The following is a 21,170-nucleotide window of genomic DNA, read 5'->3' as shown; positions in this document are numbered from 1 at the left end:
AGAGGGTCAGTTTCCCTGTTGTATGACTCTATGAGGCCACCAATACCACTATTTGTTGTCCTTAAGAATATGGTGGTAACACCCCCACCCCTCCAAATTACTTTAGCTCATTAGATGTTTGTAGATATTTTCTCATCAACCTGTTCAGAGATGTAATTACACATATCTGGAGCAGGTTAGATTTGAACTCAGGTCTCTTAACTCAGAGATAGAGACACTACCACTGCACTACAACAGCCTCTTGTGTTGTATATGAATTCATTGCATGATTTTGATCCAGCTACCTGAATATGATTTCTTCAAGTGGGGAAAAGAATTAATTTAGGTGTACCTCATATACTTTCTCATACAGCCAGCTTCTAGGGTCCAATTGAAGTTATCTTATTCCTTCACTTACTTTTCTTCGCCATGTCAAATTTTACTTGTGGTTCACCTGTATCAAGCAGTTCAAACCAAATCTGTTACAATATTGCAGAAATGCTAATTTCATTATGCAGTGATTGTAAATTATTACCCTGGGATTACAAAACAGTCAAAGTAGTTTATGGCATCTGAAACGTAAGAATAGAATTACAATCCAGAGGAACTGAAAGCAGTAGCAAGCTATTTTACACACCTGAGAGTATGTACAAAAACTCTTGAACAGCACCTGCATCAGGAAAGATTTCCTTGAATTATGTAGATCTGTGAATAGACCTTTTGCACGTCTACCTACAGCACATGGTCTGTTGACATTCAAGAAGACAGCTCATCACTACTTCTCGAAGGGCAACTAGGGATCACCAATAAACGTTGGCTGAACCAGCGACGTGAATATAAAAAAGGTCCAAATCTAACCCAGACTGAGATGAAAGATTTATTTGTTCACTGGCAAGGACGGCCTTGGGTAAAATGAACATGAGCAATTGCAATGCAGTTCTTAGTGGAAATGGACTAACAGCACAAAGTTGGTTTTGTTTTAGACCTAACTTGAAACTTCAATCAGAGGGACAATTGAATGTGGAATGGGCAATGCCAAATGGCAGCAATAAGGGACGAATCATTGAAGATTGGGACTGAAGCATATTGTTGGGAATTGTTTCTGCATCCAACCATACTAAACCTGTTCAGAGAGAATTTAATCAACCTAAAAGGAGAAATATTCAGTTCAATTTCTCAGCTTCATGAGCAAAAATCAGCTTTGCACATGCAAGGAGCATTTTGCTTTGCCTGATGTGGTGACATTACAATAATTCACATTACTTTAATCTATTTCTATGTAAGTTAAGTTAATCCATTTCAGCAAAAGCAATAGTAAATTCACAAATTAGAAAAATACTGTCAACACAAAAAATGTGTGTCAATAATCATATTCTTATTTTCAGCTGGAGTAGCAAATAATGTAGTAACTTCAGTGGATGATAACATGTTTATCTTCATGTACTGTAAAGACAATGAAATATTAACAGGTAACACTATCCTATTTAGGGTGAGGTAGAGCTCAATTGACACTGGTCACTTGCTAAAGTGAAAAATAATTAACAAGCGAAAGAAATAACTTACATCTATATACAGCAGGTCAAGGGAAATATCCATTTTATAAATGGTAAGAAATAACCAAGATAAGCAAAGATATGGAAACAGAAGTTAAATCATTTTAAATCTGGTACTAACAAGCTAAAACTGCAACAATCAGATAGGATTAACTTTTGCATCACAAATTCAGGAAAGACATGTCCTTCAGTAGGTTATAATCAGATACACAAGCCACTGAGATGTCCATTCTGTTCTACAAAAGACTGTTAGCTTTATGGAGATTAAAGAAACAGGTGTTTCCTGGTTGTTAGGTAGGCAACTTAATCCACTGTTCTGACAATCAGCATTATAAGACCATAAGAAATAGGAACAGGAGTAAGCCATCTGGTCCCTTGGGCTTACTCCACCATTTAGTTGGATCATGTCTGATCCAACATTGCTCATGTCCACTTTTCTAAAGTTTATTTGTAACTCTTGATCGCCGTGCTGATCAAAAACCTACCTAAATATAACAGTGATTGCAATTGCTCATGGAATCAAAGAGGGATGATTTGAAGAAACAGTTGTTCCTTTTCCTCATGCAATTGTGCTTCTTTTTAAGCTTATTGAGAAGTGACCGGAGAGGTCATTTTGCCTACCCAATTCTCACAACTGATACAGGTTGCAAAAACCTACCTATGGTAGGTTCACTAACCTAGGCTAGTGAAGAAGGCATTTGATACACTTGACTTAATTGGTCAGTGCATCATATATAGGAGTTGGGATGTCATGTTGTGGCTTTGCAGGATATTGGCTCGGCCACTTTTGGAAAATTGGATGATGCCAGGGTTAGAGGGTTTGAGTTATGGGGAGAGGCTGAATAGGCTGGGGCTTTTCTCCCCTGGAACATTGGGAAGGTGAGGGGTGACCTTCCAGAGGTTTATAAAATCACGATGTGCATGGATAGGGTGAATAGACAAGGTCATTTTTTGCAGGGTCGAGGTGTCCTAGAGGGCATGGGTTTAAGGCCAGTAGGGAAAGATTTAAAAGGACCCTAGGGGGAACGTTTTCATGCAGTAGGTGGTGAGTATATGGAATGAGCTGCCAGAGGAAGTGGTGGAGGCTGGTACAATTACAACATTGAAAAGGACTCTGAAGGGGTACATGAAAAGAAATGATTTAGGGAGATTTGGGCCAAATGCGATTAAATCAATTTGCGTTATCTGGTCAGCATGGATAAGCTGGTCCCGAAGGGTCTGTTTCCATGCTGTACAACTCTATGACTTTAAAACCAATAATACAAAGTTCGCTATTTGCCTTAGCAGCTACTAAAACTGTTACTGCTCATCTTGTATTTTCTAAGTTTGAAGTTTTGAAACATTATAGGACTAGGATTTCTGATAATACATGTCCTTCAGCTTTTGGACATGCTGAAGTCTATAAGAAAGCAATGTAGATTGTAAATAAATCATGCCATTTCTAAAAAGAAGTGGTGATTACAGAATATTTGATCAAAGACATAGCACGTATTGTTAACTTTTTTGCAAACTAGAAGCTGAAACTTGGCACAAACACACAGTTCTTAGTAGGGAAAAAGAAATTGTCCATAAATTGTGCTATTTTCATTGAAGATAAGGTTATGAAGACTGCCAATTCTGCTGTATTCCCCATGGCAGCACCCTGACTAGAATCTACCTGTCTGGTCAGAGTTAAATCAGTTCACTAAGATTGACAGTTAACAGCTCCTGTTGCATTTCCAAGCCAACCACAGTCCCACCAATCAATGCCCTCTTGATCAAGCTATGTAAATTGATATTCCCTTTCTGAATTTTTTAGATTAGATTAGATTACATACAGTGTGGAAACAGGCCCTTCGGCCCAACAAGTCCACACCGCCCCGCCGAAGCGCAACCCACCCATACCCCTACCCCTACGTCTATCCCTTACCTAACACAACGGGCAATTTAGCCCGGCCAATTCACCTGACCTGCACATCTTTGGACTGTGGGAGGAAACCGGAGCACCCGGAGGAAACCCACGCAGACATGGGGAGAACGTGCAAACTCCACACAGTTAGTCGCCTGAGGCGGGAATTGAACCCGGGTCTCTGGCGCTGTGAGGCAGCAGTGCTAACCACTGGGCCACCGTGCCGCCCACAAATTTGTTTTCCTCTGTTCTAATCCTGATAAGTACAGCAAAATAGCTTTGGTTTCATGTATCTTTTTAGCAATGTTAAGTTCTGTACTATCAAACAGTTAATTGTTAATGTGTTTCAACAGCAATTGGCTAATTTCTTTCAACATCCCGATACAAATGTACAAAATAATAAAAGGCAATGAATGGATAGGAAAGCATTGTTTCTATTATTAGGCGGGTCAGTAACCAGTGCAGAGTTACGGTAAGAAATAGAAGTCTAAGCGGAGCATTGAATAGAATTTATTTTTTACTTAGGAGGGTAATGGGTGTCTGGATCTCATTGCTTGAAAGGATGGATGAGCCATAAACTCTTGTAACATGTAAGTAGTATTTAGATATTGACTAGCATTGGTGTAGCCTCCAGGATAATGGGGCAAAAAGTTGAAAGAGGGATTTGTGTAGTCAGATCATTGTTGACCAGCAAAGACACTATGATCCAAATGGCTTCCCTTTGTGCTGGAAAAGTCTATTAGTCTACCATGATTTTGAACTCTCGAATAAGATAACAAATGAAGATGTAAAATCTGTATTTTATCATTTAGATAATCAGATAATTAGATATTAGTTACGTGTTAAAAAATGAACTGAGGTGGCTTCTTTAAAACAAAAGAACTGCAAATGCTGGAAATCAGGAACAAAAACAGGAATTCTTCTGAAGGGCCACTGGACTTGAAATGCTATCTCTGCTTTCTTTCCACAAATGCTGAGTTCTTCCAGCAATTTCTATTTTTGTTTTGCCTTCCAGTCCTTTTGGCCAAGGAAGCAACTTGAAGCCACAAAGAGCTGACCACATAATCGAAGCTCACATCTTCATACTGCAATATCAGAGATGTTTTCATTTGGATGGAACATTGAAACAGCCTCTGCCTTTACTGAGGTAAGTGCATATGAATCCCTGACAATATTTAAAGAATGGAGAATTCTCCTAATGTCCTAGAAAACTTTAATACCGTAACAGATAGTGAAAGATAATAGCAAATTTATGAATTGTGTGTTTGTGGGACCTCAATGTGTAAGAAATGGTTTTCAGAATCACTTGGATAAAGCAGGAATAGATATTAAAGATCACACTACACTAATTTTAAAATGAGAATATTGGTAATCGATATTGAACGTTATAGTGCTCCACAATGACAATTTTACTGTCAAAATCAATTAGTCTGGAAAATGTGGATCATACAGTTTATAAATACATACCACTTAATAATTTCAACTTGGAAGTTGTAACATATCTGTGTAATAACTCAAATTAATGTAATGAAAATTCTCAGTTCATAAAATACTCACTACACTACTACAAGAAACTCTCTTCTTAAACATTTCCTCCTTGCTAACCTTCTGCCCTCCATTCAAAGTTTTCCTTAAGTTAAGTATTTTCACACATGCTTGAAGTGACATCAATTCTCTCCTTAAAACCCTTGAATATGTTATAAATTTTATGTAAATACACATTGTTTTTGTTGATGATTCCTGCATTTTGTTATGAAGAGTGTGTGAATGCTGTTTTGTACTGACAGCTTACAAGCACCTGTCATATGACTAACTGGCAGTCCCAGAGTATCCTGTAACATTTGGCTATGAAATAGGTATCTGAATCGGTTGCTATTTTGACAACAATTTGAAGTTAACCAGTTTAAATTATGCTCCAGAATACTAAAGCCTAATCAAGTTTGAATTTATTGTTTTGATGTTGGCAAAACAATGAGACAATCAGACGTTGGGGGTATATTAAAAAAAAGGCATTTTCAAAGTCAGACAGAGTAACTAGTATTCAGAAACACTCTCCAACAAAAGTACCTTTTCATATGAAAAATATTCCCAGCAAAAGAAAGAAGATGGCCCAGGGAGATCTTCAGCCAAAAGAAGAAAGACACCAACGATGACAGTCGCTGTATGGTTCCGAAATTAAGTTGCTATAATTTTAATAAGAGTTTTATAGGAACAATATATTGTAGAGTTGGAGGCAGAGAATATACAGTAAAGAGAAGGGGGGAGGCTTAGATTTGTGGACAGTTGTTCACTTTTAGAGTTAAAGAATAAATTGATATCATTTTGTTAAATAGTGGAATTTAGGAGTTCTCTGTCACTCACATTTTAACAGATTATGAGGCGAAGTGAGATCAGCTTTTCTGGGTACTTAGTTTATTTAACAGAGGGGTTCACCGGCATGTCATAACAATTCAGAAATCCAATATAAACTAACCATTTTCGACCTATTATATTGTTAAGCAACAGGTAGAAAAAATAATACAATACAACCATGCATGTTACATTTTGACTGCATTACCTATCGTCATTTAATGCTTTCATGATGCAACCAAGATTGCAATCAGATTTCTGCAATGAGGTTTGAAAAATCCAGCATTACTTGAAAGGGTCCAAACAAAGTTATTTGCAGATTGAGGTGAATAAATGTTTGCTCTTCTTGCACAGTTTGTATTAACAGAATATTAGTGTAATGGGCAAAACATTATTTAGGAGAAATTGTGGACTGCAGATGAAGGACTTCCTGATGAAGAGCTTATGTCTGAAACATCGACTCTCCTGCTCCTCAGGTGCTGCCTGACCCGCTGTGTTTTTCCAGTGCCACACTATTTGACAAAAACATTATTTTTGTCTTATAACTTATACAGCACAAAGTTTTAAAATTAGAAGTTTCTCAACTAAAACTCAAAACTTAATTGCATTTTGTTCAACATTCCCCCTCCAAGTATACCCTTGGATTCAACTGCACTTTAAAAATGATATAAATCCTACATTTAGATAGCAACGTTTCACCTTAGAACACAACAAATCCGGTGATAGTAATGAAGTGTCTCTGAACTACAATGTTGTAATATAGTAAACACCACAGCCAAATTTTGCACAGTACTGCCCCACAAACATCAATGGCTGATAGTCTCCGATCACAATTATCCCTAAGCATTGGCTTCTTGGTCATACTAAGAAACTGAGAAAATTCCTTGTTCCTTTTTAAAATAATGCTTTGGCACTTTTACTCACTTGAGATGGTAGACATTTTAATGTTCCATCTGAAGGACAGGCCCTCCACTCTGTAGCACTGCCAGTGCTTAATTGAAAGTACAGTACCAACCTACACTTGACATTCAAAGTCAACCCGGTGAACACCTATTAGGCAACATAAACGAGTAAACATGGCAGCCCATTTCACAACACAACACAACAGTGAAAAATCGGGAATGAACACACGACCCAGTGACCCAAGAAATACACGTGTTACCACTGACATATAAAGTAAAAGGTCCTTACTGTTTCTAATTAGCTGTGTTTTCGGGAGTCAATGACTCATTGAACAATGACATCAACCTTTGTTAAGGTTGACTTGGAGAAAGAGTTACACGTTTAATTCTAAAACAACAATTGCTGTTCATGCCTTAATGAAAAAATTCAATTTTACCTCAGCTTAGGTAAATATTGCATTTACATCTACAATAATAGCATGGGACACAGCAACATTTAACTCGATTGATCACCAAGGCAAATGTCAACATCGTGTGTCAACGTACCCCAATGCCTTGTTCTGGTCTTCCACACATTGAACCTGGAGTTGGAGCTAAACTGCCAACACGTCCTCTTCCCCCACCCCAGGCAAAACATTCACAATCACCAAACTGCCCGTTCACACCACAACAAACACAATCAAAAGACGACAAAACGCTGAAACTTACGCAAAAGACGTAAATCAGAATATCACATATCAAAGGCCAGATATTGTAAACAAACCCCCCTCACAGTTCCTGGTCAGATGACCGTAAATCATCGCCACCGACAGCCCAGCGCGGCTGCACACTCTTCTGGGAATTGTAGTCCACTCTATCCCGTCACCAGCAGAGAAACTGAAAGGAACTTCCGGCGCGAACAAACTACAACCCCCGTGAGGCAATGCCACGGAAGGATCACGTGGCATATTCCCGGCGAGGGGGCAGGCCGCCCGCTCATAATCACTGCCAATGTTCCATGACGTTGAGTTGATTGACCGGAGCGTTGCCTCATCCCCTGGAGGGGCTTCGGGAAAGTGACCAATGGACGGCCTGCCGGAAGTGTGGGCCGTGCTGATCAATCAGGTCGGGCGAAGCGGCGCTGGGTGGGCGGGGCTGACGTGTAAATGAGCTGCCGAAGGTTTCCGCCATTTTGACGCCAGTGCGGAAGTTGTAGTTGTGTGGAACGGCTGTCGGTTCCGCCTTTTCATGGTCAGGTAGCTGCCGGTGTTTCAGCTCCCTTTTTTTTGTTTTTTTTTTGGCCGCTTCGCCACGAGAGAGTGACCTGAAAATGGCAGGGAGACTACCGGCTTGTGTCGTGGACTGTGGCACAGGGTAAGCGGGCAGTGATGGGACTGTGTGCTCGGAGCCGGGCAGTGGACCCTCCCAAGTGTCAGGGTGTGATTCCTGGGTGTGGGGGCCGGCCGACTTTCTGCATCGTTTCGACACTGGCTCTGCGGGTGCCAGAGGAATGCGAAATCCACGGCCCGCGGGGAGCAGGGAGCGGCTTTGACAGCAGTCGGCGTGCAGCCGCTCGTCCGGAGGCGCTATAACGGAGCCCGGTCCCCGCCCTTCCGCTGGCACCTTCAAGCCCCAGGTGACGGGCCTTCCTTTCGGTGTACGGTCAGCATCTCTCCGCTGCCTGCCACCTCCCAACAGACCCGTGCGAGGCGCGGCGCTGCTTTATTTTGTCCACAATTAAATATTTGCAAAACCGGCCCGTCTGAAAAAGGCCAAAAGTGAACAAGCATGGGGCAGTTTCCTCGTTGTCAAAACCTCTTCCTCCTTTCATGCAGAATTACCTTATAAGGGATTTTTAATGGGGGCAAAACGATTAGTGAGTTGATTCTGGGCACCTGACAGCTTTCCTTTCTTTGTCTTATTTAGCTTTTTAAAACAAAATCCAACCGTCCACTGTGAATTCAATGCCTGTTGCATTTGTGTTCATTTATAACGTTTCAGCCTTTTTATTTGAGAACGGTAGAAAATGTCTCATGGTACTTCCGCTTTTCCAAGCAGTGTTCCTTTTGTGAGAAGTGTTTTGACGAAGTGCTACATTTTGCTTTAGATGTTAGTCAGCAACATTTATAGAGCTTTTAGGAAGTAAATTCCAGCATGTGTGCACTGTTCTGACGGATGGCATGCAACATTGACTCTTGCCTGTGCAGCCAAGTGTAATGGATGTTTGTTTTAATGTGTAGGCGTATTTGTGTAAGTTCCTTAGTGGGTGAGTTGCTGTGCCCATACTAATGTATCAAATGCCTCACTGACTTGAGACAGCCCCGACTCGAATGATTTGTTTGCAGTTCGTGTGCCTGGCTGATCTACACTACAGTTGCTGGCCATTTGTCTCAGAAAGCATCCAGTAAGCTACATAATGCGTCAGACCATTTTTCATTATGGCTTTTTTGAATTTGGTGAGATAAATATGATCTATTAAAAATTGGGTGAAACTCATTGATTCAAGTGTTGACAATTATTAAAACCCTCAGACCACAGTACTATCTACAGTTACCATCACTAAATTACTGGAAATCTATCAGTGAGTGGATACAAATGAGTTTAGCAGGATCTTGTCACACGTAGAAAATTTTAGCTCAAAAGAAACATTTAATAAAATTGGTTTGCTTTCTTTTGAATAAAAGGACCCTTTAAAAGAAAAAGAAGGGCTGACAAGGATAAAGGTCCTATTCCAGAGAAAGATGAACAGCCAGAGACATGAATTTAAAGATGTGGAGAGAGTTGATTTCTTATTTTGTTATCTGGAGCAAAAAGTCATCGTTTGAAAGGGTAGTAGAAGTGGAAATTTCCACTTTTAAATAAGACTTGTATATGCTTTAGAGTGTAGGTTTGCTCGCTGAGGTGTGGGTTTGATATCCAGACGTTTCATTACCTGGCTAGGTAACATCATCAGTGGCGACCTCCCAGTGAAGCGAAGCTGTTGTTTCCTGCTTTCTATTTGTTTGTCCTGGATGGCGTTCCTGGGGTTTGTGGTGATGTCATTTCCTGTTTTTCTGAGGGGTTGGTAGATGCTATCTAGATCTGTGCGTTTGTTTATGGTGTTGTGGTTGGAGTGCCAGGCCTCTAGGAATTCTCTGCCATGCCTTTGCTGAGCCTGTCCCAGGATAGATGTGTTGTCCCAGTCGAAATGGTGTTTTTTTTTTCATCCGTGTGTAGGGCTATGAAGGAGAGAGGGTCGTTTCTTTTTGTGGCTAACTGGGTGTTCGTGTATCCTGGTGGCTAACGTTCTTCCTGTTTGTCCTACGTAGTGTTTGTGGCAGTCCTTGGATGGAATTTTGTACATGATGTTGGTTTTGTCCATGGGTTGTACTGGGTCTTTTAAGTTGGGTTAGGTTTTGTTTGTGTTGGTGGATTTGTGTGCTATTAGGATTCCGAGGGGTCTTAGTAGTCTGGCTGTCATTTCTGAAACTTTGTATGGTAAGGTGGTTACCAAAAATCTGGGTCCGCTACGTAGATCACAAAACAAAACAAGATAGAGACATTTAACATCATCAACAACACCCTCGCAGGCATAAAGTTCACCAAGGAGGAAGAAACCGACAACAAACTCTCATTCCTGAACGTCACAGTTGAAAGAAAGGACAATGGAGAACTACAAACCTGCGTATATAGAAAACCGACAAGCACTGACCAAATACTTAACTACACCAGCAACCATCCCAACAACACACAAATAAAGCTGTATCAGAACACTATTCCAATGAGAGACCACACACTGCAGCACAGACGAACTTCGGAAAACAGAGGAGAACCACCTATACAAAGTATTCAAGAAGAACGGATACTCCAATAATAGTGTGCAGATTCCTCAAGAACAAACCGCGACAAGCAGACCAAACACAGCCAGAAACCCTAACCACCTTACCATACATCAAAGAAGTTTCAGAAATGACATCACCACAAACCCCATCCAGGACAAACATATAAATAGAAAGCAGGAGACAACAGCTTTGCTTCACTTGGAGGTCGCCACTGATGTTACCTAGCCAGGTAATGAAACGTCTGGATATCAAACCCACAGCTCAGTGAGCAAACCTACACCCTAAACCTCAACCTGAGCTCCAAACCTTCACAAACCTTGCACTTGTATATGCTCTTGAGATGTAACATGTAAGGCTGAGAACCAAGTCCTGGTAAGTGTGATGAGACAGGGTTGTTCTTTTAGCCAGTAGAGAGACAATCTCCCACTTTGTAAGCTGTGCATCTATTTCCTTTGTGTTTGCCACTGAATATTTATTGAAACACTGCACTATTTGAAACAAAGCCCACTGGACTGACAGCTCTAATTTTCTTCATGGATGTTGGCAAAACATCGTTGGTTTACCATCCCGGGTTGCCCTCGAACTGATTTGCTGTCCAGGCCATTTCAAATGGCTGTTAACAGTCAACCACATTATTGTGGTTCTGTGTCCCTCAGTCCATATTCAAATGAGGATGGTAGTTTTCTTTTCCTAAAACTGAGTTTGACAATTGACAAGGACTACATGGTCACCATTAGGATAAAATAAGTAAAATTTCGCCATCTGCGGTCGGGCAAAATAGAACTCATGACAGAACATTAGCCTAGGACTCTGAGGTTTACTAGTCCAGTGACATTACCCTAATACCACTGCCACCTGAGGCTTCTGCTCAGCATCGTTTCATAGAATAGAATTCTTCTTAAACTGTTAACCTGACTTGCCTAGAGGAAGTGGTTAGAGAGATGAAAAAATGCAAGCTGCATTTGAAGGTGAGTCATATTGGTAGAGTAGCGTAGAAGCTTGCTTTCACAAGTGGTTCAGACTATACATGACACATGAGTATTGTATTTCTGTGCTTGAACATATTGTTTCAAACTTAAGTAATGCTTGTTAGGAGAAAAGTTTGAGCATTTTTTATACTTTGAAGATAAATAGTAAATTTGATTGCCCATCAAAACTAATCTTTGGTCAGGGTTGCTGACATAAATTAATTTAGATTAGATTACTTTACAGTGTGGAAACAGGTCCTTCGGCCCAACAAGTCCACACCGACCCGCTGAAGCGCAACCCACCCATACCCCTACATTTACCCCTTACCTAACACTGCGGGCAATTTAGCATGGCCAATTCACCTGACCTGCACATTCTTTGGACTGTGGGAGGAAACCGGAGCTCCCGGAGGAAACCCACGCAGACACTGGGAGAGCGTGCAAACTCCACACAGACAATCGCCTGAGGTGGGAATTGAACCCGGGTCTCCGGCGCTGTGAGGCATCAGTGCTAACCACTGTGCCACCCACGAAGTTAAGTTAGATAAAATTAAGGAGCAGTAGTTCCAGTTATCTGTTAGCTGTTTACAAGAATAAATGCTGTTATATTGAAAATAAGGTCATTGGATGTTGCATCTATTTCATTTGTATTTGCCATTGAATACTTATTTCACAATTAACTAAATTAAAATCCATCTGGTCATGGTTTCATTGTATTCTGAGATGATCTTCACTGTCATGGGGCGGTGTTTGTGCACATGGGGCGGTGTTGTGCAGTGTGTACAGGAAGCTTTTCTAACTCCGTATGTAGATTGCCCAACCAGAGGGGAGGCCATATTGGATTTGGTACTTGGTAACGAACCGGGACAAGTGATGGGCTTGTTCGTGGGTGAACATTTTGGTGATGGTGACCACAATTCTGTGACTTTCACCTTGGTTATGGAGAGAGATAGGTGCGTGCAACAGGGTAGGTTTTACAATTGGGGGAAGGGTAAATACGATGCTGTAAGACAGGATCTGAGGAGCATAAGTTGGGAGCATAGACTGTCAGGGAAGGATGTCGTGGAAATGTGGAACTTTTTCAAGAAACAGATATGACGTGTCCTTGATATGTATGTACCTGTCAGGAAGGAAAGAGATGGTCGTGTGAGGGAATCTTGGTTGACGAGGGAGATTCAATGTCTTGCTAAGAGGAAGAAGGGGGCTGACATAAGGTTGAGGAAACAAGGTTCAGACAGAGCTTTGGAGGGATACAGGATTGCCAGAAGGAAGCTGAAGAAAGGGATTAGGAGAGCTAAGAGAGGGCATGAAAAATCTTTGGCGGATAGGATCAAGGATAACCCCAAGGCCTTTTATGCGTCTGTGAGAAACATGAAAATGACGAGAACGAAGGTAGGTCCGATCAAGGATAGTAGTGGGAGACTGTATTGAGTCGGAAGAGATAGGAGAGGTCTTGAGTAGGAGATAGGAGAGTACTTTTCTTCAGTATTTACAAACGAGAGGGACCGTATTGTTGAAGAGGAGAGTGTGAAATAGACTGGTAAGCGAGAGGAGATACTTGTTAGGAAGGAAGATGTGTTGGACATTTTGAATAACTTTAGGATAGACAACTCCCTCGGGCCTGACGGGATATATCCTAGGATTATGTGGGAAGCAAGAGAGGAAATTGCAGAGCCGTTGGCCATGATCTTTTCGTCTTCACTGTCAATGGGGGTGGGACCAGGGGACTGGAGAGTGGCGAATGTTGTACCCCTGTTCGAAAAAGGGAATAGGGATAACTCTGGGAATTACAGGCCAGTTAGTCCTGCTTCAGTGATAGGCAAAGTAATGGAAAGGATACTGAGGGATAGGATTTATGAGCATCTGGAAAGACACTGCTTGATTAGGGACAGCCAGCACGGATTTGTGAAGGGTAGGTCTTGCCTTACAAGTCTTATTGAATTCTTTGAGGAGGTGACCAAGCATGTGGATGAGGGTAGAGCAGTGGATGTAGTGTACATGGATTTTAGTAAGGCATTTGATAAGGTTCCCCATGGTAGGCTTATGCGGAAAGTCAGGAGGCATGGGATAGTGGGAAGTTTGGCCAGTTTGATAGAAAACTGGCTAACCGGTCGAAGTCAGAGAGTGGTGATAGATGGTAAATATTCAGCCTGGAGCCCAGTTACAAGTGGAGTTCTGCAGGGACTGGGTTCTGGGTCCTCTGCTGTTTGTAATATTTATTAATGACTTGGAAGAGGGAGTCGAAGGGTGGGTCGGAGGGCTGTTGTCGGCTGCAGAGGGACTTAGATATGATGCAGAGCTGGGCTGAGGAGTGGCAGATGGAGTTCAACCCTGCCAAGTGTGAGGTTGTCCATTTTGGAAGAACAAATAAGTATGCGGAATACAGGGTTAATGGTAGTGTTCTTAGTCAGGTGGAGGAACAGAGGGATCTTGGGGTCTATGTACATAGATCTTTGAAGGTTGCCACTCAGGTGGATAGAGTTTGTAAGAAGGCCTATGGAGTATTATCGTTCATTAGCAGAGGGATTGAATTCAAGAGTCGTGAAGTGATGTTGCAGCTGTACAGGACTTTGGTTAGGTCACATTTGGAGTACTGTGTGCAGTTCTGGTCGCCTCACTTTAGGAAAGATGTGGAAGCTTTGGAGAGGGTGCAGAGAAGATTTACCAGGATGTTGCCTGGAATGGAGAATTGGTCGTACGAGGATAGGTTGAGCGTGCTCGGCCTTTTCTCATCGGAACGGAGAAGGATGAGGGGTGCCTTGATAGAGGTTTATAAGATGATCAGGGGAATAGATAGAGTAGACAGTCAGAGACTTTTTCCCCAGGTGCAACAGAGTGTTACAAGGGGACATAAATTTAAGGTGAAGCGTGGAAGGTATAGGGGAGATTTCAGGGGTGGGTTCTTTACCCAGAAAGTGGTGGGGGCATGGAATGCGCTGCCTGTGGGAGTGGCAGAGTCAGAATCATTGGCGAATTTTAAGTGGCAATTGGATAGGTACATGGATGGGTGCTTAAGCTAGGACAAATGTTCGGCACAACATCGTGGGACGAAGGGCCTGTTCTGTGCTGTATTGTTCTGTGTTCTATGTCCTCTATGCCGCCTATCTTGATGTCATCTATAAGCTTGCTAACCTTCCCTCCTATATTCACATTCAGATTGTTTATATCAATGACAGGCTGATGACAGCATTTTACATTTGTCCCAATCTCTGTATGCCCATTGCTGGTGATCATTAAGAATCTACTCCATCTAGTTTATTTTAGAAGCCGGATACAAAGCTTTTTGAAGAGGTCTTCCTAAGCAGTACTTTAAGTTACTAATTGCATCTGTAAACATGATGAATTTCTTTAAAAACGTAGATGCAATACCAAAATTGGAAATTAGGTTTGAAGCAAAGCTTGAATAAAAGTGCTTCCAATACTATGGTTTGCAAATGTGCAAGGGAAATATGGAAATATGAAAGATTACACAAGTAAAGTACGAACAATGCTTCTCAGAAATGAAGTTCTATTGAGGCATAATATGCTTTTCAATTATCCAGGAGAAAATTCTCTGCTTCAAGAAATAAAGATAATTTGTGGACAATTATTCTCTGTACACACGACTGCATTGAGGAATACTCTATTGTAATTTTTTCCAAGTTTTACATGTAATTATGCAGTATCTTGTGCTGTCCTGTGCAGCAATAGTATCTTGTATTTATTCATGTGCAGAATGTTCATCATGGCTCACTTTCTTTAAAGTTTTTACTAATTTTTTTTCTAAAACTCATCATGCCATTATAATGGCACACCTAACTTATACTGGTATTTTTCACTACCTGTCAGATCTGTGAATATTTTTCAAGAATGACAATTACATACTATAGTAAATATAAAGCATTTCTGTATGCTTGACAGATGCAAACAAGATGTACTTGAATAAGTGTCTTATCAGATTACAATTTCAGTCCTAGTCCATATACCAATGGACTGTGATATCACTGGTCTACAGACTTCGCATGTTTTGTTAACCTTTGTGTCGTAGAAGTTGTGTATTACACATTACAACTCTGATTTGAAACTTAAATACATCAATTTAATAGACTCTTTGATTTGTTTGAAATTGGAATTATTCTGAAAGTCCAAAGGTTTTTGTAATTTGGACATGTGAAAAGTAACACATTTTGCATTTAAAATTGTTCATATTCACTTTACTGACGCGTGGAAAGATCTAACTATATTAGCAGTAATTTTTTTTTTAAAAAGCAAGAACTATGAATAATTGAGTATAGGTTTTCATGCAGCATTTAATGACCTTATTTTCAATCCACAGTACTTATTCTTGTTAACAGCTGACAGATAGCTGGAGCTACTGCTTCCTAATCTTATCTAACTTCAATTAATATGTTGGCAACACTGGCCAAAGATGATTTTTCATGGGCAACAATCAAATTTATTATGTCTTCAAAGTATAAATAATGCTCAAACTTTTCTCCTATTGAGCATCACTTAAGTTTGAAACAATATATTCAAATCAGAAATAAAATACTCTTATGTATAGTCTGAACCATTTGTGAAAGCAAGATTCTACGCTACTCTGCCAATATGACTCCGCTTCAAATGCAGTTTGCATTTTTTCATCTTGCTTTAACCATGGCCTCTGGGCAAGTCAGATTAACAGTTGAAGAAGAGTTCTATCCTATGAAATGATGTTGAGTCGAAACCTCAGGTGGCAGTGGTATCAGGGTAATGTCACTGGGCGAGGAAACCCAGAGTCCCAGGCTAGTGTTCTGTCATGAGTTCTAGTTTGCTGCTCTGCAGATGGTAACATTTTACTTAATTTCTCATTTCATTGCAATAAACTAAAAATTATTCTAATGGTGACCACTTAATCATTGTCAATTGTCAAAACTCATGCAGTTTTAGGGAAAGAAATCAGCCATCCTCACTTGATATGGACTAAGTGACTCAAAACTACAACAATGTGGTTGAAATGGCCTGGATGGCAACTAGGTATGATCAACAATGCAGAAAATTTACAGAGCGCTCAGTCCAGAGGGCTTTGTTTCAAATAGTGCAGTGTTTCAATAAGTATTCAGTGGCAAACAAAGGAGATAGGTACATAGTTTACAAGGTGGGAGATTGTCTCTCCTGGCTGAAAGAACAACCCTGTCTCATCACATTTACCGTGTCTTGGTTCACAGCCTTACAGGTTACAGCATCGAGAGCATATGCAAGTCTTATTTAAAAGTAGGTATTTTCCCCTTTACGACCCTTTTCAGGCAATGGTTTTCTCCTCCAGATTTTAAAAAATCAAATCTTTCCTCCAATCTTTTAAATCATGTCTCTGGTTTGCCTTACCAAAAATGCAACACTTGCACAGTGAATGGTAGAGCCCTGGGGAGTGGTGCCAGGCAGAGAGACCCAGGGTTTAGATCAGAGAGGTGCTGGAGGAGCACAGCAGGTCAGGCAGCATCTGAGGAGCAGGAAAATCGACGTTTCGGGCAAAAGCCCTTCATCAGGAATGGAGGCAGGAAAAAAGTTTAGTTCCGTGGTAAAGAGTTCATGCAGAGGGTGGTGCGGGTGTGGAATGAGGTGCAAGAAGAATGGTGGAGGTGGGTAAAATTAATTTACAAATCATCTGGATGGGTAAGGGTTTAGAGGGATGTGGGCCAAATGCTGGAAAATGGGCCGAGGTCAGGTTGGGACGTCTGGTTGGCATAGACAAGTTAGACCGAAGGGTCCGTTTCTGTGCTGTATGACTAACTCTGTAACTGAAGTGTGAACATATTAAGAAGTAAATGTGCAAGTTTCAGAGAGTGAGCAATGTATATATCATTTATTATGTGGAATGAAAAAGAGCTATGCATCATACAGTAAAACCAGGTTTAGGACATCCAAAATATCAGCAGTTGGGTGAGGTAGTAAGTAGTGCATGTGAGATCAGAGTTGAACTTTCCTATTCAGAATAAATAGAGTTTAGTTTGTGCACTGAACTTAATTTTAGTAAAATATATGGAGATGATTGACTTTAGCTATGATTATCTCAATGTTAAATTTTGTGGATAGAATTTCAGCTCCACAAGAGCCTGCTCAGACAAGTTTGGTATTTTGGCTTGGGTTCCAGACAAGTTTTGCTTTGTTTGTGTAAGAAGGAATTTTAAATGTTTCATAGTTCCCAGTTTGTTAAATGCTCAGAGAGGTTTTTTTTAAATAAAAATCATTGCTTCCTGAAGTAAATTGACTGTTCTGTGGATAATTCTTTTCCATGATCAATTCATTAAATGTGAAACTTTGCACCTAATTTGTCTGCAGTTCCAAAATAAAAGGACTTTAAGAAGTTGTAAGAGGTTTCGTTTGTGAACATAAGTTGGTTATTAAAGGGTAATTGAGCACCAGGATGGTGCTGTGGTAGTTCCTCAAAATAGTATCTTGGCCTAACCACCTTTGGGTTACTGCTTCAGTGACCTTCTCTTTGTAAAATGTCAGAAGTGATGTCTGCAAATAATTGCAGAGTTCCAATCTCTCTCAAGAGATCGGTGTCTGAGCATAAGATCCAGAGAATGTTCAAACTTGAACAGAGTGCGTGAAGAAAGGTAGAACATTTTCAAAGCAATTCTTACTTTTTAGTGCAATCTAAATGTAAAAGTGACAACAGCATGTGCCATAGTTCTGAAGATGGATAAAGGTTGTGAAAGGTCCTCCAGCCAATAGTTGCATATCTCCATTCAGCAGTCATTTATTTACTGACACTTCCTCTTGGGTAGACTGTTGAAAGCATTGATCTAAGTGCACATATTTTGGCAATCGCTGTGTCTGGTCTTTGTTTCTATTTATGGTGTTGTATCAATGTTTAACATGCATGGCAATTTGATAATAACACCTACCTGTTGCTGTCATTTGCCAATTGATTTATGCTCATTTAAGTTTATTATGAAGTTTTTCAGCAAATTCCAATCTTGCATAATTCGCAACTAAGTTAACAATGTATTAATGAACAGTTTTATGCTGTCTGTTCCTTTCATTTAAGTATCTCAGTTTTGAACATTTTTCTCGCACATTTGAATAAAGGCTGACTTCTTTAAACTGCTTTAGTTATGCACTACCAATTAATAACTGAATCTGTAATCATTTTTATAACAACAATACTTTCTCATATAATGCTTATCTATGCAAAATTGTTGAAAATCTCCTGCATCTATTTTTAAAGCTGGTAGATTTTTATCCTATGTAAAAATCTGGTATGCTTCATGTGCATCTTAATGCATGAACCTACCATTCAAACTCTATCCATTTGAAAAGGAATCAAAATCTAGGCTTAAACTCTTGAGGCAGGTATCTAAAGACAGTAATTGACTGACAATGGAACGTTTTGCTACGGTGAGGATGCAAAGTGAAGTAATTTCTAGAGTTACTGAGTTTGGAGAAGATAGTGAAGAAGTTACAAAAGCAGAGGAAAGTGCAGAGTCTGTTTGGACCATGTGAATGGCCAGGAGATTAGAAGTATATGTATGTCCTTTTGGATTTTTGTAAGCAATCTATCTTCTAGTCAAATTAAGTGGAGTTAAACAAAAGGTTCTTCAACTGAGTAAAAAGGTAAGAGTCATTGACATGTATTGTAAACCCTATTACCATTTCTGGTGTAATCAAATGACCTGAGTGTTTCCAGACTTTACTGATTCTATTTGAAATGTGAAGTTCACCTGAGCTGCTAAACTTCATTGCTGTTGTTGCAATCCTATCCATTGACTATTTGGGTGTGAGCATAAAGGTACAGTTAGTAAGTTTGCAGATGACACCAAAATTGGAGGTGTAGTGGACAGTGAAGAAGGTTACCTCAGATTACAATGGGATCTTAATCAGATGGGCCATTGGCCTGACAAGTGGCAGATGGAGTTTAATTTAGATAAATGTGATGTGCTGCATTTTGGGAAAGCAAACCTTAGCGGGACTAATACACTTAATGGTAAGGTCCTAGGGAGTGTTGCTGAACAAAGAGACCTTGGAGTGCAGGTTCATAGCTCCTTGCAAGTGGAGTCTCAGGTAGATAGGATAGTGAAGAAGGTGTTTGGTATGCTTTCCTTTATTGGTCAGAGTATTGAGTACAGGAGTTGGGAGATTATGTTGCGGCTGTACGCGAGATTGGTTAGGCCGCTTTGGGAATATTGAGTGCAATTCTGGTCTCCTTTCTATCAGAAAGATGTTGTGAAACTTGATAGGGTTCAGAAAAGATTGACAAGGATGTTGACAGGGTTGGAGGATTTGAGCTATCGGGAAGTTGAATAGATTAGGGCTGTTTTTCCTGGAGCGTTGAATGGCGAGGGGTAACCTTCGAGGCTTAAAAAATCGGGCATGAATAGGATAAATAGACAGTCTTTTCCCTGGGTTGGGGGGAAGTCCAGAACTAGAGGGCATAGGTTTAGGATGAGGGGGGAATAGATATAAAAGAGACCTCGGAGCAACGTTTTCACGTAGAGGGTGGTACATATATGGAATGAGCTGCCAGAAGAAGTGATGGAGGCTAGTACAATTGCAACATTTAAAAGGCATCTGGATGGCTATATGAATAGGAAGGGTTTGGAAGGATATGGGCCGTGTGCTGGTAGGTGGGACTAGATTGGGTTGGGATATCTGGTTGACATGGACGAGTTGGACTGAAGGGTCTGTTTCTGTGCTAGGCGAAAGTGAGGACTGCAGATCAGAGTCAAGGTTAGAGTGGTGTCAGAAAAGTACAGGAGGCCAAGCAGCATCCAAGGAGCAGGAAAATCGATGCTTCGGGCAAAAGCCCTTCATCAGAAGGCTTTTGCCCAAAGTGTCGATTTTCCTGCCTGGATGCTGCCTGGCCATCTGTGCTTTTCCGGCACCACTCTAATCTTGACTCTGTGGTCAACTGAATTAATTTGGACATGTCTTGTGCATGACAAAGTGATCATTCTGGGGTAGAAGTGTATGGGATTGATAAAATGTTGACCATACTCATTTGCCTTTGTCCTTCTGAGACCTGTGAATGACAGTTACACCTCTGACCATTCTGCCTGATAAGATATGACTTTGCTACACCAAGTTACTGAGAGAAAACCAAGTAGGAGATGAACTTGTTTAGTTTCCTTAAATTGCTTAGGCAACACGTTTTGATAATTTTGTTTAATAATGCAATAGAAGTCAGGTTAACTTTAACAGTTGTAGCTAGGATTATTCAATACAGATGTTGTTTCTGAAAGAACTAAAATACTGTTCATCTTGCAGGTATACAAAGCTTGGGTATGCTGGGAATACAGAGCCACAATTCATAATTCCATCATGTGAGTTCAATAAATCAATCTTGCAAAATGTTTCATTTTGATGTAAAATAAAATTTCTAATCTCATACATTGGCCAAACATGTTGTTTTCCTGATTCTCTTGTCCACGTGTGCAGAACTATATCTGATTTGTTTAGCAACAATGTTTTTGCTTCCCTGGCATGGAAACTAAATTATTTTACAAGAATTTGTTAGTACTGTAATACCTTACATGAAGCAGTCAATCATTTGCCAAACCATGAGTATATCAGTAAACAACGTTTTCTGACCACTTAAAAACTTTAAGAACTGGGTTAAAACTTGCATATCGATGTTTAAAATAGTGTTTAACAGTGAGCAAAACTTAAACTTAAGTTTAAGTTCCTTTCTTGATTCATCTTTTCCACCCTTTTTTATTTGGCTTTTGATTGCAAATGGAATGATAATTCATGTTAGTTTAGCTTGCAAT

At 40.3% G+C, this 21,170-nt stretch overlaps 2 protein-coding genes across 11 annotated transcripts in view; one reads left to right on the top strand and one right to left on the bottom strand.

The window, feature by feature from the left end:
* The window catches only part of LOC122551689 (solute carrier family 35 member F5-like), a 107,678-nt gene extending 100,131 nt beyond the window's left edge, over window positions 1-7,547 (bottom strand). Inside the window, exons 1-2 of one of the 8 annotated variants that reach the window (XM_043694011.1) lie at window positions 7,380-7,547; window positions 332-433 (exon numbers count right to left, since the gene is read on the bottom strand). In XM_043694011.1, coding sequence (XP_043549946.1) covers window positions 332-348 — 17 coding nt within the window. In that variant the 5' untranslated portion in view covers window positions 349-433; window positions 7,380-7,547. Of the gene's footprint in view, window positions 1-331; window positions 434-6,693; window positions 6,797-7,217; window positions 7,351-7,379 lie in introns of those variants that run through there. The other 7 variants (XM_043694014.1, XM_043694018.1, XM_043694012.1 and 4 more) reach the window with 7 other exon arrangements.
* A 292-nt stretch (window positions 7,548-7,839) lies between these two features.
* Window positions 7,840-21,170, top strand: part of actr3 (actin related protein 3) — a 66,751-nt gene continuing 53,420 nt past the window's right edge. For 2 of the 3 annotated variants that reach the window (XM_043694021.1, XM_043694020.1), the window contains exons 1-2: window positions 7,840-8,024; window positions 20,668-20,723. In XM_043694021.1, coding sequence (XP_043549956.1) covers window positions 7,981-8,024; window positions 20,668-20,723 — 100 coding nt within the window. In that variant the 5' untranslated portion in view covers window positions 7,840-7,980. Of the gene's footprint in view, window positions 8,025-8,178; window positions 8,287-20,667; window positions 20,724-21,170 lie in introns of those variants that run through there. The other variant, XM_043694022.1, reaches the window with a different exon arrangement.

Source organism: Chiloscyllium plagiosum, chromosome 7 (assembly GCF_004010195.1).
Source record: "Chiloscyllium plagiosum isolate BGI_BamShark_2017 chromosome 7, ASM401019v2, whole genome shotgun sequence".
Taxonomy (NCBI): Eukaryota; Metazoa; Chordata; class Chondrichthyes; order Orectolobiformes; family Hemiscylliidae; genus Chiloscyllium; species Chiloscyllium plagiosum.
Note: the sequence above shows the minus strand (reverse complement) of the source record. Positions and strands in the feature narration are given on the sequence as shown.